Below are 20,080 nucleotides of genomic sequence, written 5' to 3'. Positions count from 1 at the left end.
ATATACTGAGCATACGCTTACCTCAATTTTAACCTCGATTTATGTATTTAAAAAAAAAAAAAAAACTTTTTCTGACTTCTGTCATTTTCAGGAAGGGGATTTTGGAGGAATACAGTGAAATCACCAGTCTCTTAACTGATGAAATAGTGAAAGTCCACAAAGAAATCCACACCTCCATCGACCAAATTGATCCTGTGTCAGAGTATGAACACTTCATTGAGGTTCACAGGTAGGCTTTTAGTTTAAGGCCTTTGAAATGTTAACTTTTTATGCTTCAATAACAGTACTTTATTTCAATTTCTAATTTTGGTTAACATGAAATATCATCATCTTCCAGGTCTCCAGAAACCAAAGAACCAAATGTAGAATTTGACCTTTCACTGTTGGAGGAAACCGAGAATCTTCAAGCAAACGAGATCCTATGGAACAATTTGACTGCAGACAGTTTACAAGCGATGTGAGTAGAAAATGTATGATGGGAGGAGAGTATTGCCCTTATTAACCTTGTCTCGTTCTCTGACGTTTTGAAAAGGTGAGAGGAGGGTGCGAGGAATCCAGCCGTACAGCATCTCCTATTGACTAAGGATAGAGTTTGTGCCTCTGTTGGCTGACTGATTGTGTCAAAGGTCAGATACACTTTAATCCACTGTATCTCCTTCCCCAGGCTGAAATCCACATCAGATGAGCTGGGCCTCACTCAGCAGAGCCTACGCACCAAGGAGGATCTCATGCAAGACTTGGAAAACAAGCTTGATGAGTCCACCAAAACATGTGAAAAGAAGTCAGAGTACGTTGCTACCATAACAATACAGCTCTAATGATTATTTCATTCTCGATAAGCATCTCCCATAGCATGTGTTAGATGTTTTCCTCAATCTTATGGCTTTCAGTTGTACACGTGCCATTAGACAATAACAACAGAGAGCATTAGTGACTAGCTTAATAGATTCCAAGTTTGTCGTTGTTTCTAAGAAGCCCGATTGGCCATGATCTAACTCTAGGAGCATGAATGATGTGAAGGTTCATTGAGGCGGACAGGGTACAATAGACAGAGCTATGTCTGTAGCACAGGGCTCAGCACAAATTTCAGGGTCTGCTGGATTATCCCCTGTAAAATACGATGATATTATCAGGCCTGTCCAGTCATCCCCATGTGAAGTCTCAGCTACAGGTGTGATTAAGGATGAGGACTGGTTGTATGGCCTAGGCTAGTTTTTATCCTGTCTGAAGTTCTCTTTTTCAAAACATTAATAAAGTGATGGTCATTTGATTAGGACAGTTGAGAAGTTGTTTTTTGTGCCTTTAGGTTTTATCCCTTCTGTGGCAAGCGTCACTTTTAAAAACGGACCTCTGCTTCCACAGCAATGTTTGTTGTGTGTTTGACTAAACTGCTTTGAGAAACAGCTCAGCGGTTCACTGTAGGCTATATATCCTTCTGGTGGAATGCAAACTAGAAAATCATTTTCCACATCCTTGTTCCGAGAGGTGGATTAAGTAGTTGTAATACTGTTTGATTTCAGACTAGCGCCAGAGCCTGACCTCTTTCTCTCTCTCTCTTTCCCTCTCTCTCAATCTCTCTATCTTTTCACTCTCTCACATTGTCTCTCTCCATCTCTCCGCTTCTCTCTCCCTGTCTCTCACACCACACTCATTCTCTCTTTCCATCTCTCCCTCCATCAGTGCGGTGCTGCTGCTCAGTCAGAAGCAGTCTCTGGAGGAGCTGAGGCAAACGGTCCAGTTGTTACGCTGCACAGAAGCCAAGCTGGGCGCCCAGAAGGACCTGCTCGACCACAAGATGCAGGAGAACGAGGGCAAGGAGCCTCCCCCCATGGTTAACTACGAGGACGACGCGCGCTCCGTCAACTCCATGGTGAGTGAGTGGTTATTGTTGTGGAGTTGACCGTTGTTGGTTTTTCAATAGGAAGGACTTACTTGTCAAGTCGGAATCCAATCTGATATGTGATTGTGAACCATGGTGAAACGGAGGACATCAGTGTGGATTCATATTACTTCCTTTGTAATCAGAAGGAATGCAGCACTTTCCACTCAGACTGTCCTACTATGAACTTCTCTTTCTTTGTCTCTGACCTTTTCAGAGATACTGTATAGGGTTTGTTGATTAAAAATGTAGCTTGATGATTTTGTTAGCCCTAGATACTTTTGCGGCTGATATTTACTTCTATACACTTACACATACTGGTACTGTGTCAGTTTACTGCTTACTATTCATTGTATAGTTATAGGCCAGAATGTTTTTGTCTTCTGCTGTCTCCATGAACATACTCATTCAGGCAAATCAGTTGTTTTTGTTTAATCTAAAGGATGCTGTTGTGCTGAATCTTTGAACTTTCACATTTTTTTTTTTTTTTTTTTAAACTTTTCTCATCAAATGTCAATCTAAAAATAGATGTATCTCTGTGTCAGTTATGTTGCAGATGGTGTCGTTATAAACCAGCTCAGAAGAAAAACACTGATAAACGTTGCATACCAGTTTTCCACTGGTTCATTCATTTCAGTGAAATGAGAAACATGTTTCACCACCGTTGAGATATTTGGCTTTGAATGGGGCAGTGTATGATTGTAAGATAAAAAGCATTTTGTTGACTGCAGTATGTGGTAGATGATATGGTGGTGCTGTTGAGCCTCCTTTCAACTCTAGATCTCTCTGCAGAGAGTTGGATGAGCAGAGGAGGGCAGTGTAAGCACATTGTCATAGCTATAAACCTCTATACACCATAGTATACTATATTCGGCTTGCTCAACTGTTTATTCTCAACAGATTTTCAACCATATGTCTGTATTTTCAGGACAAAGGCAAAGACAGGACATCAAAGTTTGACACCTTACGTCATTCCTTAGCCGGCATCCTCCGCTCTCCCAAATCAGTCCTTGGCTCATCATCGGTAAGTTCTGAAGTCTGTTAAAAAAACAGGTTTTAAAAGTATTGTGTTCTTGTGTAGTGAGTGTGGAAACTACCCTGTGTGTTAGCAATTGATGTTCTTCATTAACACAGACCCCAAAACAAATCAGGGGAGAAAAATGGGTTTATTTGAGAAGGACAAATCAAGATGTTATGCTGGTAGGTAGATGTTCAGTCTCCTCTGTCCTCAGCTTTTCTCCACAGAACAAAGGAACAGGATGCCATTTATAACCCCCCACCCTAGCCTGGGGTTGACCAATCAGAAGTCCTTGCAGTACCACTGGGCCAATGGCCAAATAACCAGTATCCTGCTCCCAACTCAATGTACAGACCAATGGCAACGTGGTACACGTAGCTCTGAGTTCAGGAGTGACATTCCACAAATTCTAAACAGCTGTTGAACTGAAACCCAACTCCTATTTACATTGACAATTCCCTATTGACTATTAATTCTAGTACTCTCATCCTCTGCGTTGTATTTATCTTCAAAATATTCTTATATGTGTATCATACATATTGCATCCAAATTATGCCTGTTTGATCTGAGTGGAGTGACAGATCTCTTGACTAGCAATTGAACAGGAATTGATGATTGATCCCTAACTTTCATTTTCAAATCATCATCATATATCATCATGTCATATCATTCCATTGTGCGTATCCAGCAGTTTTTCGACGTGATCCCAACTAGTGAGAAGCCCCTGGGGGACCAGGAGTGGTACCACGGGGCCATCCCCAGGACCGAGGCCCAGGAGCTGCTTAAAGAGCAGGGAGACTTCCTGGTCCGGGAGAGCCACGGCAAGCCTGGCGAGTACGTCCTGTCTGTCTTCTCAGAGGGACAGAGGAGACACTTCATCATCCAGTTTGCAGACGTGAGTTCTACTTGTTCAGTTCTGAATAAACTAAAGGCGTTTCTTAGCCTGGTCCAATATTTGTTTGAGTCATGTTTGGCATGACAAGGAATTGACATGATGGCACAAACTGATCTGAGACCAGGCTAGGTGTTTGTCTCACTGCAGAGCCACTAGGTTTCAGCAGTAAACGAGACAAAATATAAAGGTGTAGTCAGGTATATTTGGTGTGATGTGCGTCAGCCAATGGTTGCTTTGTGTCTGTTACTAAGACACAGAGACAAGAGATCACAGGCACCTTGGTGGAAACAGAAATTAATTGGCAAGGAATTGAGTTTGAGTTGAGTTTATTTTATTTTTACAGGGACAGTGCACATTAATCAACGTTTCAGTAAAAGTGCCGGTTTTAGCCAGCCGGCTAATTTTCAACCGCAGTCCCTGGGCAGGTTATTAAAAACAATTACAATATAGATAATAGCAACATAGGACAAGTAAGACGTAGCATACAGACAGAGCAACATAGGACAAGCAAGTCGTAGCATACAGACAGAGCAACATAGAACAAAAAGCAGCAAGACAAAATTCATAAATTCTATGGTTGATGCGTTTTTAATTTAATTTGTTCAGATGACGGCTAATAGTAATTGCTTGTAAAGTTGTTTCCGTAACACAAAAGATGATGATTCGAAAAGCTTCCAACTCAACTTTGTAATGAATCAATCCCATGCTCTCTGCCTCCTCTTTGTCCACAGAACCAGTATCGTTTTGAAGGCACTGGCTTCCCGACCATTCCTCAGTTAATTGAACACCATTACACTTCAAAGCAAGTTATTACCAAGAAGTCTGGGGTGGTGCTTTTAAACCCAGTCATCAAGGTAAAACATATTTCCTCTCCTATCTTTGTTCATACACCCTGTGATTCAGATCTAAAGTCAATGAGTGGTCTCACAACAGGGGTGGGAATGTAATTATTGCTAAAGCCATCAAGCTGTCATGGAGGCCTTTAATCACACTGTGAAACTCATCAATATGCTTAGGTTGTACATTATCTTGTGGTGTTTGTGGCAGGAGGCTAATAGATGGCCAGGAATAAGCCCTTTTGACATCAACTAAATATTTTAGTTTGAATCAGTGAAGTGCTGTGATCACAGTTGAACAACTTTTTGTTGGAAGTTCTAACTACACTCTTTTCTTTTTTTCTTTTTTTAAATCAAACATAAAAAAAATCTCAAATATATTAGAATAGAGCTTCTCAGACAGTTACAATACCAGTTACAATACCAGTTACAATACCAGGTTGTTCTCTTTGGAATGACAGTGATCATACTGTGCTCCAGAAGACACCTTGCTATTTTACCCATTGACAATGGTAGTGATGGGGGAAAAATATGTACAGTAAAATATCAGATTATTATTTTTGACAACCTGTATCGTTTTGACAATATCGCAATATAATTTTTGCGCTAGTTGGCTGTACCTGCACCAGAACTCCAGTATGTTCTCCATATTCTTTTTAAATAAGGATCCAATTTGCTTTCAACACTTTTTTTCCCATTACTGATCAAAACTTGTTTTCTCATGGCTCTCATCCCTCAGCAGCAGACATATGGTGAGTGATGTGATTGGTACGTCGAATCGCAATAAAATCACAGTATGGTATCGCAATACATATAGAATCGTGAGAATCGCAATACGTATCGTATCGGCACCGAAGTATCTTGATAATATCGTATCGTGAGGCCCCCTGCCTAATTGACAGTATTAACTCCTGGTTTCCAGACCTGTATGGTGTTTTTCAGGACACATTTCTCATGTATAATAGTGCAAATGTCTTTTTAATATCCGCTCTGTGTTGCAAGAATAGGCCAACACTGTCAATAGCCAGGTTTAATCATAGAGAAGACCTCGAGTCCTCCTCAGCTAGCCCGCTGGTGATGAACATAATGGTGTTTTAATTGCCTCAGCCATCACCAACACGGGGCTAATGGTTGTTGTCATTACTACTGTAATGGATCTGCTGAAGCCTAGGAATAATAAGTGTTTTTAAATGGTCTTTCTTCAAGCACTTCATGGCAAAGCGGTGAAATTTGACCATTAGGCACCACCTCACTCTTGGAAGAATGCGATTTGGATTTGATCATTGTGTTATTGGATGAGACATTGGAATGTTATGTTGAGTTGGGCCAAAGATGGAAAGACTTCTCTGATGTTTTTGAGGCATCAAGGTTTTTTGTGGTTGATTTTTTTTGTTTGTAATTGTGCCTCAGATTATAGTAATTCTGAATATAAAGTAGTCGGTCGGTGCTCCAATGTTACACAGTAGCTTTTGTATGGTTTTCATTGTACTGTTTGTGGATGTTCTGTGTCTTGTGTTTACAATTGCCTATGTTTTGTTCTATCTTTTGTAGGATAAAAAATGGATACTCAACCATGAGGATGTTACTCTTGGAGAGCTTCTTGGCAAAGTGAGTGATTTTAGATATCCTTTTCATTTTCACCACATCTGTAGGACAGATATTATCTTGGATTAGTTTTGACATTCATCATCATTGATGTCAATAAATGTTTGATTAAACCAACTTCTGTTACTGTATCTCTGTTTTTCTTTGTTCTTAGGGCAACTTTGGTGAGGTATTCAAAGGAACATTGCGGGACAAGACTCCTGTGGCAGTCAAAACATGTAAAGAGGATCTTCCACAGGAGCTGAAGATTAAGTTCCTATCAGAAGCCAGGTTAGACGACAAAATCACATTTTATTTGTCACATGCGCCGAATGTCCTAGTTCATATCAAGCCAGGTGAGAGGATCACATGTCCCAGTTCCTATCAGAAGATGAAAATGTCTGCTGTCAATCAATTGCAGGTCCCATTGAGTACCTTGAAACGTCTGTTCACTCATCTCAGCAGCACACCAGCCTGCATACCACTGCTGGCTTGCTTCTGAAGCTAAGCAGGGTTGGTCCTGGTCAGTCCCTGGATGGGAGACCAGATGTTGCTGGAAGTGGTGTCCTCTGGTCTAAAAAAAAATATCCCCATGCCCCAGGGCAGTGATTGGGGACACTACCCTGTGTAGGGTGGCGTCTTTCAGATGGGACGTTAAACGGGTGTTCCTGACTCTCTGAGGTCATTAAAGATTCCATGGCACTTATCGTAAGAGTAGGGGTGTTCACCCAATTCCCAATCTGGCCCTCAAACCATCACTGTCACCTAATAATCCCCAGTTTAGAATTGGCTCATTCATCCCCTCTCCTCTCCCCTGTAACTATTCCCCAGGTTGTTGCTGTAAATGAGAACGTGTTCTCAGTCAATTTACCTGGTAAATAACGAATAAATAAAATCAAACATTATTTCACTTCACACGCTTTTAATCTGGTGTTTAGAGATTTGACAGTTATGTAATTATCTCATACTGGTACTTTCTTGTTTCTTCAGGATCCTCAAGCAATATGACCACGCAAACATTGTGAAGCTGATAGGCGTTTGCACACAACGACAGCCTATTTACATTGTGATGGAGCTAGTGTCAGGTAAGTCCAGTAGCATAACTTTTTAGGACTCGTTATTAGTGTGCAATTTCCAAAGTAAATTGTGTTTACAACACTTACAAATGTGAATATACATTTTATATCCTATTTGAAGGAGGGGACTTCTTGTCGTTTCTACGGAAGAAGAAAGAAGACCTGAAGACCAAACAGCTGGTGAAGTTTTCTTTAGATGCTGCTGCAGGAATGGCTTACCTCGAGCTCAAAAACTGTATCCACAGGTATGGAGATCTTCGCCTGTTTTAGCATTGTCAACATCAATCTGGAATATTGTATGTTTATTATTCTCCATAGAGTATTCCAACTAGGGATAGGCGACATAGCCAAAATATCATATCACAACATTCGTTCAAATTTGTGATGGTATTTTATATTTTTGAATATTAAAAGTTCTAAATATACTTGGTAGTTTATAACCCTAGGGTGGCAACACAGCAATTGTAAGTGATTTCAATGGGGCTTTCTTCATTCTCCATATACAGTTCAATCCAACTTTAAACAAAAATAATTTGCAGTGTTTTCATCAATTTCTGCATTTCCTGCACTTTTGTTATAATTTCCACACGTTGCCACGCAAGTGTAACGGATGTGAAACGGCTAGCTTAGTTAGCGGTGGTGTGCGCTAAATAGCGTTTCAATCGGTGATGTCACCGATTGAAACGCTATTTAGCGCGCACCACCGCTAACTAAGCTAGCAGTTTCACATCCGTTACACAGGTCTGCATGAAATGGGCAAAAATCTAGGCCTAGTTAGTTTTATAGTTGGAATATAGTGGGCAGCACCTTGAATACGTTGTTGTTTGACATGAGAACGAATTAATAAACCAGGGATTAATTATTGAGAGGGAAGGAACCAAAGTGTTTCCAGGGGACTTTCTGTCCTCATGTAGCTAGCTAACATATTCATGCTTCGCTTAAAGAGAGAAATAGTAATGGCATCTTTTTGTAGGCCCTAACTCAACCGTGGCTCGTTGGTCAAAGCCTATTGGGAAATTAATGGAGTTTTTGGAAGGTTTTTGAATAAATAGGGGTGTGAATGCTAAAACGTTTAAACAAAGTTGGGATCCTTAGTGTTAAGAAAAATCCCTAACTGAAAACAATGTTGTTTTTTCTTCACTTAATTAAAATCACAGTTCAGTGACACTGCAAGTGTGTGTTCAGTCTAGCGGTCATACATATTTAATAGGACCGTTATTCTGCATTGTAAATTGATGTGGATTTTTTCGAAGAGTCAGCTGAATTTGTGTTATCGTGTTAAAGAAAAACCCGATGTTAGAAATTGCAATTTAAACGTTAAGCAAAATTGTCCCTTTGTCACACCTCTAGTGGTAAACACAGGCTTATGAGATATACATTTTGTTCTATGAGTTCATCTTCATCAGCTAATGTCAACTTATGTGAATTTTGAAGCATTTATGTTCTCAAAAAAGCACACCAACGCTTCATAATTCATAAATGTCATGTTAACTGACTGATATTATCTCATAGAACAAAACGTATAAGATCTCCTAATCCTGTGTTAACCTCAGACCTTATTTTGGGGGTTTATCCAAAAACCCTATTCTTTGCCCATAGGGATGGCTGAATGAACCAGAGGAAACTTATTTCCAGGTTTTTGGACTAAAAGCTGGCGAACTCTATTCCTCTCTGATTTAGACGATGCCGTTGCACAAACAACATGCTTGTCTAGACCTACACCAGCACTGGTACCAAAGTTTGATAACTAAACCAAGATAGACCACAGCCCGTTGTTTCAAATGGGAACACATGAGTCATAGTGGGCAGAACAAGCAAGGAGCTGGGCAGAACCAAGCACGAACTTGCAAGATCCGATTGGCTCAGCTTAGCAAACATTTGCATATTTATTTTAGGGAACGCCTACTTTGAAGAACGCATGTGCAACTCAATTAGCCATGCACTCCTTCTAAACTTTAGCAAAGGGTAAAGTTGACAACTTAGTCCACTCTGTTCGTAACAGATTCTAGTTTTGGGAACAGAACTGTGTTGAGATCAAATGTTTAATCGAAATCCATCTTGGTCCAGCTTCTCCCACTGCCTGACACTTGGCTTCGTGGAAACGCTAAGCGGATACATACACATCCGGTGAAATATCTGTCTACCATGCTATATTAGCTAGCTATGTTTTCTGAAGTACATTTAGCAAGCTAGCTAGCAAGCCAGCTAATGAACAATTAGCATTAGTGGCTAACACAATTGATTTTATCCACAAAAAGACAAACTAGCAGAAGGTAGTTTGCAGACAGTAAGGTACACAAACGAATAATGTAACTATAGAAAGCTTGTGGAAATGAGCACTGTTGTCACCAATCTGAACATGCAGAGTGAATGATAAGAAAGTGCTCGTGACTCCGTGGTTGAGCAACCACATGCTCTCCCTGAGTGACGGGGCAGGGCTTGGTGTGGGAAGCAGGAGGACGGGTAGAAAAGAGGACTCAAGTAGCAAACGGAGTAAAATATTAAAACGGACATTACATATGGCAGAGTTGCATATCACATTTAACAAATGAAACACTGAAATACCCTTATAGATGGTAAAGTAGAAGCCCAAACCAGTCCATGCATTAAGACTGGTATGTAGTAAAATACGATATACAGCCCTAATTCCAACAAATAGCACTATCTGTCTATTGTTCATGCTTTGAATTGAATTTCAGTTAAGTTCTTATTTTTACTTCTATATATGACACACGACTTTCTACATGAAACTGTTCTTAACCTAGCATGAAGCCTACTAGGCTGGTAATTTTTTTTAAAATGTTTCACCTTTATTTAACCAGGCATTTACAATCGCGACCTGGCCAAGATAAAGCAAAGCAGTTCGACACATACAACGACACAGAGTTACACATGGAGTAAAACAAACATACAGTCAATAATACAGTAGAAACAAGTCTATATACGATGTGAGCAAATGAGGTGAGAAAAGGGAGGTAAAGGCAAAACAAAGGCCATGGTGGCAAAGTAAATACAATATAGCAAGTAAAACACTGGAATGGTAGATTTGCAGTGGAAGAATGTGAAAAGTAGAAATACAAATAATGGGGTGCAAAGGAGCTAAATAAATAAAATAGGGAAAGAGGTAGTTGTTAGGGCTAAATTATAGATGGGCTGTGTACAGGTGTAGTAATATGTGAGCTGCTCTGACAGCTGGTGCTTAAAGCTAGTGAGGGAGATAAGTGTTTCCAGTTTCAGAGATTTTTGTAGTTCGTTCCAGTCATTGGCAGCAGAGAACTGGAAAGAGAGGCGGCCAAAGAAAGAATAGGTTTTGGGGGTGACCAGAGAGATATACCTGCTGGAGCACGTGCTACAGGTGGGTGATGCTATGGTGACCAGCGAGCTGAGATAAGGGGGGACTTTACCTAGCAGGGTCTTGTAGATGACCTGGAGCCAGTGGGTTTGGCGACGAGTATGAAGCGAGGGCCAGCCAACGAGAGCATACAGGTCGCAATGGTGGATAGTATATGGGGCTTTGGTGACAAAACTGATGGCACTGTGATAGACTGCATCCAATTTGTTGAGTAGGGTATTGGAGGCTATTTTGTAAATGACATCACCGAAGTCGAGGATTGGTAGGATGGTCAGTTTTACAAGGATATGTTTGGCAACATGAGTGAAGGATGCTTTGTTGCGAAATAGGAAGCCAATTCTAGATTTAACTTTGGATTGGAGATGTTTTATGTGGGTCTGGAAGGAGAGTTTACAGTCTAACCAGACACCTAGGTATTTGTAGTTGTCCACGTATTCTAAGTCAGAGCCGTCCAGAGTAGTGATGCTGGACGGGCGAGCAGGTGCAGGCAGCGATCGGTTGAAGAGCATGCGTTTAGTTTTACTTGTATTTAAGAGCAATTGGAGGCCACGGAAGGAGAGTTGTATGGCATTGAAGCTTGCCTGGAGGGTTGTTAACACAGTGTCCAAAGAAGGGCCAGAAGTATACAGAATGGTGTCGTCTGCGTAGAGGTGGATCAGAGACTCACCAGCAGCAAGAGCGACATCATTTATGTATACAGAGAAGAGAGTCGGTCCAATAATTGAACCCTGTGGCACCCCCATAGAGACTGCCAGAGGTCCGGACAACAGACCCTCCGATTTGACACACTGAACTCTAGCAGAGAAATAGTTGGTGAACCAGGCGAAGCAATCATTTGAGAAACCAAGGCTGTCGAGTCTGCCGATGAGGATGTGGTGATTGACAGAGTCGAAAGCCTTGGCCAGATCAATGAATACGGCTGCACAGTAATGTTTCTTATCGATGGCGGTTAAGATATCGTTTAGGACCTTGAGCGTGGCTGAGGTGCACCCATGACCAGCTCTGAAACCAGATTGCATAGCAGAGAGGGTATGGTGAGATTCGAAATGGTCGGTAATCTGTTTGTTGACTTGGCTTTCGAAGACCTTAGAAAGGCAGGGTAGGATAGATATAGGTCTGTAGCAGTTTGGGTCAAGAGTGTCCCCCCGTGGCTCACGTCAACACCATTATCCCAGAATCCCTAGACCCACTCCAATTTGCATACCGCCCCAACAGATCCACAGATGATGCAATCTCTATTGCACTACACACTGCCCTTTCCCACCTGGACAAAAGGAACACCTACATGAGAATGCTATTCATTAAATACAGCTCAGCTTTCAACACCATAGTGCCCTTAAAGCTCATCACTAAGCTAAGGACCCTGGGACTAAATACCTCCCTCTGCAACTGGATCCTGGACTTCCTGACGGGCCGCCCCCAGGTGGTAAGGGTAGGTAACAACACATCTGCCACGCTGATCCTCAACACCGGGGGCCCCTTAGGGGTGCGTGCTCAGTCCTCTCCTGTTTACCCATGACTGCATGGCCAAGCACGACTCCAACACCATCATTTAAGTTTACCGATGACACAACAGTAGGCCTGATCACCGACAAAGATGAGACGGCCTGAAGGGAGGAGGTCAGAGACCTGGCAGTCTGGTGCCAGGATAACAACCGCTCCCTCAACGTGATCAAGACAAAGGAGATGATTGTGAACTACAGGAAAAGGGGGACCGAGCACGCCCCCATTCTCATCAACAGGGCTGTAGTCGAGCAGGTTGAGAGCTTCAAGTTCCTTGGTGTCCACATCACCAACAAACTAGAATGGTCCAAACACACCAAGACAGTTGTGAAGAGGGCACGACAACTCCTATTCCCCCTCAGGAGACTGAAAAGATTTGGCATGGGTCCTCAGATCCCCAAAAGGTTCTACAGCTGCACCATCGAGAGCATGCACTGGTTGCATCACTGCCTGGTATGGCAACTGCTCGGCCTCCGACCTCAAGGCACTACAGAGGGTAGTGACTTCGGCCCAGTACATCACTGGGGCCAAGCTTCCTGCCATCCAGGACCTTTTTACCAGGCGGTGTCAGAGGAAGGACCTAAAAATTGTCAAACTCCAGCCACCCTAGTCAGACTGTTCTCTCTGCTACCGCACGGCAAGCGGTACCGGAGCGCCAAGTGTCTAGATCCAAAAGGCTTCTTAACAGCTTCTACCACCAAGCCATAAGACTCTTAAACATCTAATCAAATGGCAACCAAATGGAAACAATTTGCATTGTCCCCCCACCCCCATTTTATGCTGCTGCTACTCTCTGTTTATTATCTATGCATTTTGTCACTTTACCTCTACCTACATGTACATATTACCTCAATTCCCTTGACTGCCCCCGCACATTGACTCTGTACCGGTACCCCCTGTATATAGCCTCACTACTGTTATTTTTTTGTTGCTCTTTAATATATATATTTATTTGATTTATTATTCAGTTTATTTTAGTAAATCATTAAGTTTTATTTTTTCTTAAGTGCATTGTTGGTTAGGGACTTGTAAGTAAGCATTTCACTGTATCCGGTGCATGTGACAAATAAAATTAGATTTGATTTACAAATCTAACTGAATTTAAACCCCATGAAATGTCTTCCCCTCTGTAATGCCAGGAGGCCCCCTAAAGTAAGATATGTGAGAGGACAACATGTATCTCTCTCTGCTTAATGCAGTTTACAACACTGTCACCTTTGACGGTAACACACCAAGCCCTGAGCCATATCGCTCTATCCTGGCCAATTTGAGATTGTGTTTTCAGGTCAAAACTAGTTTCTCCAGCAATCCAGACAGTTGCAAGAAGAGAGAGAGAGAGGTGCTGCAGCTGCTGCTGCAATCAGTCTTACATTTATCTCAGCACAGCGGGGCTATCAAATCATCTCCGATGCATTGCTCTTACTTATCTCACCGGGGCCAGTCTCCCTGAGTGACAGCCTAATTTAGCCCAACTCTGTGGCTCGGTGCCGGCAGTCAGCAGAAATGACAGGAGAAGCGCTTTGAAAAATACAGGCGTAGCTGTAGGCCTCTTCTCACAGAGGGGCTGCAGATGAGGGCTATGAAATTGAAATGGGAGGGATGCAGGGCGCAATCTGTCCTGCGAGTGTGTACACATGGACGTCGCACCCACGCATATACATTTTCACATACTTACACACAACCCTGTAGTGTACACACACACACATTGTGCCGGGTCATCCCAGCCACCTGCAGCAGGGCCAACCAAATCTGGTGGATGACTTTTCTCTCTGCAAAGTAGAAATGTTCACATGATCAGATTACAGACAGTATGGTGACCTTAACATGGACAGTGGTAGTGGAGCTCCCCATCTGTTACAAATCTGGTTGGTTTTAGGTGTCCTGATTGCCTACTATTTCAGTCATTTATTTCATGGCATATTGTTAATATGAAAATGTTAATGTCCATGATGAGTATTCCTGTCGGCCAATATGGCTAGCATCTGTCATAAACAGTCTCTCACTCTCTACCACTAAATTTAACTCTACCTACATCTACATATTACCTCAATTACCTCGACTAACCAAGGTATTGACTCCCTACCGGTACCGCCTGTATATTGCCTCGCTATTGTTATTTTATTGCTGCTCTTGAATTATTTGTAACTTGTATTTTTTACTTAACACTTATTTTTCTTAAAACTGTGTTGTTGGTTAAAGGCATGTAAGTAAGCATTTCACTGTGAGGTCTACACATTTGTATTTGGCGCATTCACAAGTAAACATTTGTTGGAGGAGGATGGAGGGAGAGTGGAAGTGAAATTATATTATTATTATTATTGGGGCAGCAGGGTAGCCTAGTGGTTAGAGCGTTGGACTAGTAACCGGAAGGTTGCAAGTTCAAACCCCCGAGCTGACAAGGTACAAACTGTCATTCTGCCCCTGAACAGGCAGTTAACCCACTGTTCCTAGGCCGTCATTGAAAATAAGAATTAGTTCTTAACTGACTTGCCTGGTTAAATAAATAAATCCCTCTCCCTTTAGGGATCTGGCGGCTAGGAATTGTCTGGTGGGAGAGAGCAACCTGCTGAAGATCAGCGACTTTGGGATGTCAAGACAAGAGGACGATGGGATCTACTCGTCGTCTGGCCTCAAACAGATCCCCATCAAGTGGACGGCTCCAGAGGCTTTGAATTATGGTAAACTGGAGGGCCTTTCTTTTTCACCAATTTCTTTATCAAAGCTCCAAATAGGTTAACAGAAATAACTCAATAACAATGTTCTTTTGGGAGTATATGATTTGTAGCTCTGCAGGAGGTAGCATGATGATCAATTCTTCTTGATGACACAGCATTTCTTCTTCAATACTTGATGGCTGAGACAGTGGGGTTGTGTTTGGTCGTTGTTCCAGGGAGATACAGCTCGGAGAGTGATGTGTGGAGTTTTGGCATCCTCCTATGGGAAACGTTTAGTCTAGGAGTGTGTCCTTACCCAGGGATGACCAACCAGCAGGCCAGAGAGCAAGTGGAGAAAGGTAAGAAGACATCCCTCCAAGGATTCAGTGTTGTGTTGATCTCCCTAATTTGCCAGAATATCTCTATTAGCCTGGTAGCCGGATCTGTTTGTGCTTTAGCCAACTCCTCTGTTGCTTATTGTCAGGCCAGTAGACAGAGGTGTCTGTTCTCCAGTATTTTTTTAACCTCTTGACAAGATAATTCATAAGTGAACAGTCATCAACAGATTGTGCCTGACGATTTTTCCTGTTGTGAGGGTCTTGCTAATGATATAAGACGGCACAACGCTACACAGCCAAAATTTGTGGATTATGCTATTTCAGCCACACCCGTTGCTGACAGGTGTATCAAATTGAGCACACAGCCATGCAATCTCCATAGACATACATTGACAGTCGAATGGCCTTACTGAGGAGCTCACCTTTGCAACATGTCAGTTTGTCAATTTTCTGCCCTGCTAGAGCTGCCCTAGTCAACTGTAAGTGCTGTTATTGTGAAGTGGAAACAGAACGGGATCACCTAGCGCGTAAAAATTGTCTGTCCTCGGTTGCAACACTCACTACCGAGTCCCAAACTGCCTGTGGAAGTAACGTGAGCACAAGAACTGTTCGTCTGGATGAGAGAACTCAAAGGATTACTTTAAGGGGATTGTCTGTCTGTTCTTTTGCATTGGAGTTGGCCCTATAGAGACAATTACTTGAACTACAAGAAGTCATGAAGAGAACTGCGTTGGATGGTCATTTTTTTTCTCTAAACTTATACCCCTAATTATACTGCCTCGATCCATCCTAGGAAATTAAATGTAATTTTCCCTCTGTGTCTGTCTTTCCCCCCATCTTAGATTACAGAATGTCCTGTCCAACAAAGTGCCCTGAGGAGATTTACAAAGTCATGCAGAAGTGCTGGGAGTACAAACCTGAAAATCGGCCAAAGTTTGCCGACCTTCAGAAAGAACTGGCCTCGATCAAGAAGAAATAGCAACTTGTTAGGGGAAGGTGGACCAGGTCATGACCCCCTTACAACCTGAGAGAAACACCACAGAACGTTACAGCCTTGATGCTACTTGTCGTGATTGTACTCACGGTGTATACTTTGTCACAAAATCACTGTGTTATTTGCCTAGGCAACTGTTTTGAGCCATTATCAAGGAGAGAGATCTCTGCTTAGCTTGGATCATTGTCAAAATATGACAGTATTATTATTTTTTAAACCTGGTGTTCCTTTATTTCTGTTCCTTTCTCTTACTGAACCTCTGCAACTAAAGGTGTTTTGAGACATAACCACACAAACATGTGTACAATAGATACAATTCATCATGCTCCATTGCACGCATGACTTCTGTCGTTTTGCTATTGGTCATCACTCGGGCATAGTCACGATAATGAGAAATGTCACAATTTCTAGTTTTTTTTAGGGCCCTGAGTTTGGTCCTGTTAAGGTTAGATGAGTAATATGACTTGAAAATGCCAAGGAGTCTGGCACTCCGTAGAGACAGATGGGGTTTGAGAACCAGGACGTACCTGTTTTTGTCCCGGGCTCGACTTTTCCACATTCAGCAAGAAATATTTTCTTCTTCCTCTAAAGTCTTATTGTGATGTGACACTTTGATTTGAGATCTGTCAATCATTTCTGTCCAAAGATTTCCTAAAGTATTCTCTTCATGCCCGCTATTTAATGTAGAAACACTTTGAGTTTAACATACAAGGATAAGTGCAATTTGTGACACCCTTTTCCTATAATTGTTTGGGCTTTGTGATGTAGAAATATTGCAGTAAGGCCATTTATTTAGAATTCATATAATTTTACTTATAATTCTTAAATGTTTCAGACCCTCCAGAATGCTGACTATTTTCTACATTTTAGTCTCTGTTACAAGCTCAATACTCATAATTTGACAATTAGAATGTACCATAACTGTACTATCTGACTTGAAATGTGAATTTAGCATTTTCTGTCAAAAACAGTCCGCTTTTACATAGCTACCAGAGTTTTAAGGAGCTCCATTTTTCATGCATTCATTTTTGTGGTATTTTTTTACTTCAATTTTTTTTAAATAAAACTACTGTTCTAAATTGTTGATAGACAATTGAACAGTGATTAGCAATGAACAGTGAACTTGTTTTCATTAAGTATACTTAGGGCCAGGAGTTGTATCTGACCATGCGACATGACCAAGAGAGAACTCTGGGGCCTAGTCTATACCTATGGTCTACAGTTTTCCTGGCAAGGTAATTCTCCGTTCCCTAATATAGTATATTCGCTATTCCAGCCACTCCTGTATGATGTCATTTCTCTGAGGGTGCCATGTTGTTTCTATGTCAACCAAGCTCCTTGCCATTTGTGCTGACAGCCCAAGCGTGTCTTCAAAAGCATCTTCTGTGAAGTAACACGTCACATCCATCCATCAGTTTCACTCCTATTAGAATGATGGAACTCTTGTCTTTCAAAAAACATTCCCCCTGTATTTTGTAAATACTTGTAGATGCTATAACTTTTATTTTTTGCAAATGTAGGTCACGTTTTGTGTGTATCTCTATTGGAAGTGTTTCTTCCAATGATGTATTCGATAAAGAAAACATTGTCTGTTTTGCTTCTGAATCTGCATGGATTGTTTGTACATTTTTAGTATATGTATAAAAGATTTTTGGAAAAATCCTCTTTCCTATCTATTATACAATGTCTCCTGCTCATCTATCCTGTATCCTCATCTTACTGTGTCACAAATTACACCCTATATAGTGCACTAATATGCCAAAGGTAGTGCACTAATATGGCGAATAGGGTGTCATTTGAGACAGACTTTGGTTCATTGACAGGAGTAACAGTTTTTTTCTTAATTTCTCCAGTCAAATTACCTCCTGATATTTAAAATGTTTTGTATTCCAGACAACCTAGCAAGAGAAAGGTGTAGAATGAATAGGCGAAGGGAGCTTACATCTTAACTACTGGTTGATGAGCACAAGATATTTCTGTTTAACACTTTTTTCAGTAACTCTTATTTATTTGAGACACTTAAATAGTATCATGAGTATTTTATATTAATTTGTCTCCTGTTAGTGTATTAAAATATTTGCCAGTATTTTCTTTTTATAGAATTTGTTCTATAGTTTAAAAAAATATATATTTGTATTCTTCTCATGCAAAGTGACCAAGTCTAGATTTCTCCATGAGTAGTTGAAAAATAATGCTCTACATTACTGGCCAATATATGATACAGACCATTATTACACTTGTGTTGAATGGAATTGTCTTTCAGTTTGTCACTCATTTGTTTTTGAGTGAAAGTGTATTTAAGCTTCACAATTCAATGTGAAAGTATTGTGCTGCATTAACATTAGCATTCTGGTATGTACTCCAAGGCCAGCTTCACAGCATTTCAAGGTGCAGTCGCTTCAAAGTATTCAGACCCCTTGACTTTTGACATTGTATAATGGGTTAAATAAATCTCAGCAATCTACACACAATAACCCATATTAACAAAGTGAAAACAGGTTTTTACATTTTTCTTGCCAATTATAAACATTATTACATAAGTATTCAGATCCTTTGTTATGAGACTTGAAATTGAGCTCAGGTGCATCCTGTTTCCATTGATGATCCTTGATTACTCTACAACTTGGGGTCCACCTGTGGTCAATTCAATTGATTGGACATGACTTGGAAAGGCACACAACCGTATATAAGATCCCACAGTTGACAGAGCAAAAACCAAGCCATGAAGTCGAAGGAGTTGTCCGTAGAGCGCAGAGACAGGATTGTGTTGAGGCACAGAACTGGGGAAGAGTACCAAAATATAACTGCAGCATTAAAGGTTCCCAAGAACACAGTGGCCTCCATCATTCTTAAATGGGAGAAGTAAGTCAGGATCGAGGGAAAGGTGAACGGAGCGATCCTTGATGAAAACATGCTCCAGAGTGCTCAGTAACTCAGACTGGGCCTTCCAACAGAACAACGACCCTAAGCACATAGCCAAGACAACGCAGGAGTGGCTTCAGAACAAGTCTCTGAATGTTCTTGAGTGGCCCAGCCAGAGCCCGGACTTGAACCTGATCAAACATCTCTCCTGAAAATAGCTGTGCAGCAATGCTCCCCATCCAACCTGACAGAGCTTGAGAAAAAAATGGGAGATACTCCCCAAATACAGGTGTGCCAAGCTTGTCGCGACACTCACGGCTGTAGTCGCTCCTAAAGGTGCTTCAACAAAGTACTGAACACTTATGTAAAGTTTAGAAATTACCAAATATTTCTAAAAACCTGTTTTTGCCTTGGCATTATGGGGTATTGTGTGTAGATTGATGAAAAGTCAAGAGGTCTGAATACTTTCCAAATGCACTGTATGTGCATTACTGAGCTCTTTTCCTAAAGCATATTGTTATTTGATGTGTGTGTCAGACTAATTTAAAGAGCTGGGATATTTATTGCCACAACAGACCTTATTTTGATTGCACTTTTGGCCATGTTAAAAAGACACAGACACAATAGTACTGTGGTGTTTAGCCCAACATGCTTCCCTATGAATAAAGACCATATCTAAAGTAACAAGTGAACAATGCACTGGATTTGAATGAGTATCACATTGTTATAGTTAGCCCATACTATGTCATAAGAATTACTGTAGCTAGTGTGGTTGTAATTGAAAAATGTCCTTGAATGTGTTTGCTACCTGTATGTCCCTTGTTAGATTTAGCTTTCACAATCATGTCCTGTCATTGTTTATACTTTGTACTTGCAATAAAAAAAAAAAACATTATTGGCTCTTTGAATTCAACAGGTCACGTTATTTAGGAAGGTGGAGAAATTAATATACACCATTATCTTTGAAATCCTTATTCGATGATCCGCTTACATTGTGAGAAATAAAGGTGGTGTGCTAAATCTCTTGTGGAAACAACTATCTGAATGGCTTCTACAGTGGATGTATACAAACTCTTCGTAAGGAAGTTA

General features: G+C 41.2%; 1 protein-coding gene across 3 annotated transcripts in view; it reads left to right on the top strand.

Moving 5' to 3' along the window:
• The window catches only part of LOC139422781 (tyrosine-protein kinase Fer-like), a 41,157-nt gene extending 24,803 nt beyond the window's left edge, over positions 1 to 16,354 (top strand). For 2 of the 3 annotated variants that reach the window (XM_071174121.1, XM_071174122.1), the window contains exons 6-19: positions 92 to 229; positions 338 to 457; positions 665 to 787; positions 1,681 to 1,870; positions 2,808 to 2,903; positions 3,586 to 3,792; positions 4,524 to 4,646; positions 6,180 to 6,236; positions 6,388 to 6,503; positions 7,203 to 7,297; positions 7,410 to 7,533; positions 14,667 to 14,821; positions 15,034 to 15,156; positions 15,978 to 16,354. In XM_071174121.1, the coding sequence (XP_071030222.1) occupies positions 92 to 229; positions 338 to 457; positions 665 to 787; positions 1,681 to 1,870; positions 2,808 to 2,903; positions 3,586 to 3,792; positions 4,524 to 4,646; positions 6,180 to 6,236; positions 6,388 to 6,503; positions 7,203 to 7,297; positions 7,410 to 7,533; positions 14,667 to 14,821; positions 15,034 to 15,156; positions 15,978 to 16,114 (1,804 nt within the window). In that variant the 3' untranslated portion in view covers positions 16,115 to 16,354. The remainder of the gene's footprint in view (positions 1 to 91; positions 230 to 337; positions 458 to 664; positions 788 to 1,680; positions 1,871 to 2,807; positions 2,904 to 3,585; positions 3,793 to 4,523; positions 4,647 to 6,179; positions 6,237 to 6,387; positions 6,504 to 7,202; positions 7,298 to 7,409; positions 7,534 to 14,666; positions 14,822 to 15,033; positions 15,157 to 15,977) is intronic. The other variant, XM_071174123.1, reaches the window with a different exon arrangement.
• The last annotated feature ends 3,726 nt before the right edge of the window (positions 16,355 to 20,080 follow it).

Source organism: Oncorhynchus clarkii, chromosome 12 (genome assembly GCF_045791955.1).
Source record: "Oncorhynchus clarkii lewisi isolate Uvic-CL-2024 chromosome 12, UVic_Ocla_1.0, whole genome shotgun sequence".
Classification (NCBI taxonomy): Eukaryota; Metazoa; Chordata; class Actinopteri; order Salmoniformes; family Salmonidae; genus Oncorhynchus; species Oncorhynchus clarkii.
The sequence above is the reverse complement of the archived record's forward strand: the minus strand, read 5'-3'. Positions and strand labels throughout refer to the sequence as shown.